At 34.7% G+C, this 3,170-nt stretch overlaps 1 protein-coding gene across 1 annotated transcript in view; it reads right to left on the bottom strand.

Moving 5' to 3' along the window:
• The window catches only part of LOC119420837 (sodium-dependent phosphate transport protein 2A-like), a 4,747-nt gene extending 2,643 nt beyond the window's left edge, over window positions 1-2,104 (bottom strand). Inside the window, exons 1-7 of the mRNA XM_037688261.1 lie at window positions 1,969-2,104; window positions 1,732-1,875; window positions 1,508-1,619; window positions 1,233-1,428; window positions 656-751; window positions 401-449; window positions 14-181 (exon numbers count right to left, since the gene is read on the bottom strand). Of these exons, the coding sequence (XP_037544189.1) occupies window positions 14-181; window positions 401-449; window positions 656-751; window positions 1,233-1,428; window positions 1,508-1,619; window positions 1,732-1,875; window positions 1,969-2,104 (901 nt within the window). The remainder of the gene's footprint in view (window positions 1-13; window positions 182-400; window positions 450-655; window positions 752-1,232; window positions 1,429-1,507; window positions 1,620-1,731; window positions 1,876-1,968) is intronic.
• Between the last annotated feature and the right edge of the window lie 1,066 nt (window positions 2,105-3,170).

Genomic DNA, 3,170 nt, shown 5'->3' with positions numbered 1-3,170 from the left:
TTTTTTTTTTTACCTGTGTTAATTATTTTATTGGTAGCAGTTGCCACCTTGCCCTTCAGCAGGGAGTTTAGCAGTTTAACCAGCAGTATCAGGCAGCTGCACAGGACTAGTAAGGAGCAAATCAGGAGGATCAGACCAATGGCTAAGTCTGACAAAGTGCAGTCCACAAACAGATGCCTGCCTGAGCAGACACAGAGGTGATGAGAAACAAACATAAAAAAAAACATCAATCTAGTGAGTTAACAAATCATTTCTTTTGCATTTCATGTTTGTGCTCTGTTGTTGAATGAAAAGTTAAGTGTTGTCAGTAAAAGACACAGAGATAAAAATGGAAGAAGAGCTACATTAGTATGCCTAATGTGAAAAAAAAAAAAAAAAAGAAACTGACAAAACTGCGTACATTTTCGTGTTTGTTCTGAAAAGTTGTGTGTTCCATATGATGTGTCATTGTCCTGAAACAACAAATAAAAAGACTGAACTCATGCAAAGAGATAATGGGACATATTTATGAAAATTATCAATAAAATACCATTTTACTTTTTGCTTAATCTGCATTATGCTTGTTTAACTGATTATATGATTTAGCACACTAAAGGAGTAAAACGCAATTATAGGAGAAACTTACAGCAGAGTGCCAAGAAGGTATTTCCATAATCGTGTTGAAGGGTGAAGTTTGACACCATTTCTTCACCAAACTCTTGTTCTGTTCACTTTCTCCTGTTGCTATGGCTGTAATGACTGATTTATCCAACTACAAAACAGAATGTAATTAAATTTTAACTCACTGAATACATGTAGTGGTTTCCTGCTGTCCACAAACAAAATAGACTTTTCTGCACAAAAGTTGTTTCTTCTTTTTTTATGTTTATAACAAAGTAATGTGCAACTGTGATTTAGAGTTATCTGATTTTTATTCTTTAACATATTTTTCTTTAATAACGTGTATCCAAGGTGCTTCTGGCTGCAGTGAAACTAGAATGATTGCACAAAATCAGTTCAACAAGTAAGCTTTTGATTTAGAAATTATGCATAATCCACTTAATAGGTGATGTTTTCAGACTTGTTCTCTAAATATATTCTTCACTAGTATGAACGAATTCCACCCAATGATTATGAAGACGTTCTTGTTTGCTTTATAACTACTACCAGATTGCAACAGGATTGTTATCATTATTAAAAAAGTATTTGTGTTCTTTGGGTCTTTACTGTAAGTAATTTGACATGCACAGTACCTGTATTATCAACTTAGTCAGGGGCTCAGTGAGAACTTTGAGAAGCTCGGGTGCATCTTCTCCATTACTGAGCTGCAACATGTTGACTGCAGCTTGTGACAGACGTCTCAAAAGGCCGCTCACTGCTTCCAGTGGGAGAAGCACCAGTACAGACAACCAGTTAAAGCAATCATGAACTGTTGCTCCAGCAAATGCCCTGGATTAAGAACAATTTTGGAGTCTGTTCATGCACAAAAATACCCATATAAACTTGTGCACAGTAGAAAAGCATGTACCGTTCAAACTCCTCTCTCTCACTAGCTTGCATTAGGGCAACAATGGTGTTGGTGACTGATGTTCCAATATTTGAGCCCATGATGATGGGAATGGCTGACCTCACATCCAGCACTGTAAAAATGAACCAACAAAAATAAATAGGAAGTGAGATAATGTGGTGGTCTGTTTACAAGATCTTGCTAAGTCTTACTATTTATTATCAGAAATTAGTAGTTTAACTCACAACCAGAAGACACAAGGCTGACTATTATGGACGTAGAGGTGGAGGAGCTCTGAACCAACACGGTCACCAGTATCCCAACCACCAGCCCAGCCACTGGGTTAGACAGGATAGCGTTTTCCTGGAAGATATTCCCAGCTACTCTGCCTAAAAGGAGACAAAAAGAGAAAAAGACAAACAGCAAATAAAAAATAAAAAAAAGCTTTAAATGATAAACTAAAATAATATAGTTGTGCTTACCTCCAGCTAATTGGAAAGCAGAGCTTAAAACATCAAGGGAGCACACAAAGATGTAGAGAAGAAGAAAGAGGAAGGGGATTTTGAAGAGAGTCAAAACCATCTTTTTTACTCTCTGCAGTCCAGACAGAGCCTTCATGGTCAGAACTACAAAAACAATGTGATACATAATTTACACCAAGCCTTTGCAAAGCGAGCATGAGCTGTACATTTTGTTACAAAAAAGTAAAAAAATTACCTCAAACAAGTGTTCCAGGTGTGTAATCTCTACAAATAAAAGTACAACTTTGTCCAGACAGTATTGTTAAAGTACCTCAGGATTTAAAGAATCTGTGATTTTTGTTTCAGTAAAAAAAAAGAGGGAACCTTAATGTGTCATTTTTCACAGTGACAGAAAATTAGACAAGAAGAATGAAAAACGTGAGAGAAGTGTGTTCGAGAAAAGAAAGGGAGGTACCCGTGTAGTGAAGATTAACTTGATTAGTAAAGCGTAGATGGGAAGTTTAATGGAAAGCAGTCTCTCTCTCATTTACTTTTTCTTTGCATCTTTATTCATTATCTATGTGCAGAATAATACCTAATTTTCCCAGTTTAATATTTTCTTTAGACAGAATTTTTTTTTATTTAATACCAGTATACATTGCGTTACATAAAAATAATATAGTTTAGTAATTTGATTATTCTTATCTATGAATTCAACTGTATGTTTTTTTTTTTTTTATCCAAACAGAATAGCATCATTTAATGGTCGAGAATTAAACCCAAAATAGCCAGGAATAAATAAAGTGGCTTGAGAGCAGAAGTTAAACGTTATTAACAAAATGCATACATATTAAAAAAAAAAAAAAAAAAAAGTAAAAAGTACGTACGTAAAAATATAACATGTACTTGATGCATAAAATGAAGCCAACATAACTCAGATGTTATATAAATGAAAACAATAGTTTTACATTAAGTAACAAAAGCTTTAAAATAAAATGTTAACATTTTGTATGTTGAGACAAAGGGAAACGCCAAATTCTTGTGAAGAGAGGAATCTATCCAAGTCCTTACAGTATTCATGGAAAATAACAAAAACACAACCCAACACTGAACCCCTCATTGCCTCAGATGTGTGTCCCATCGGTGAATAAACGTGATAAAGCACTGATTATTATTTGTATAGATCTAGTAGAGTGCTGTATGAATGGGTAAATGAGGACACA

The sequence above is a fragment of the Nematolebias whitei genome, chromosome 14 (assembly GCF_014905685.2).
Source record: "Nematolebias whitei isolate Nwh7 chromosome 14, NemWhi1, whole genome shotgun sequence".
In the NCBI taxonomy this organism is placed as follows: Eukaryota; Metazoa; Chordata; class Actinopteri; order Cyprinodontiformes; family Rivulidae; genus Nematolebias; species Nematolebias whitei.
Note: the sequence above shows the minus strand (reverse complement) of the source record. Positions and strands in the feature narration are given on the sequence as shown.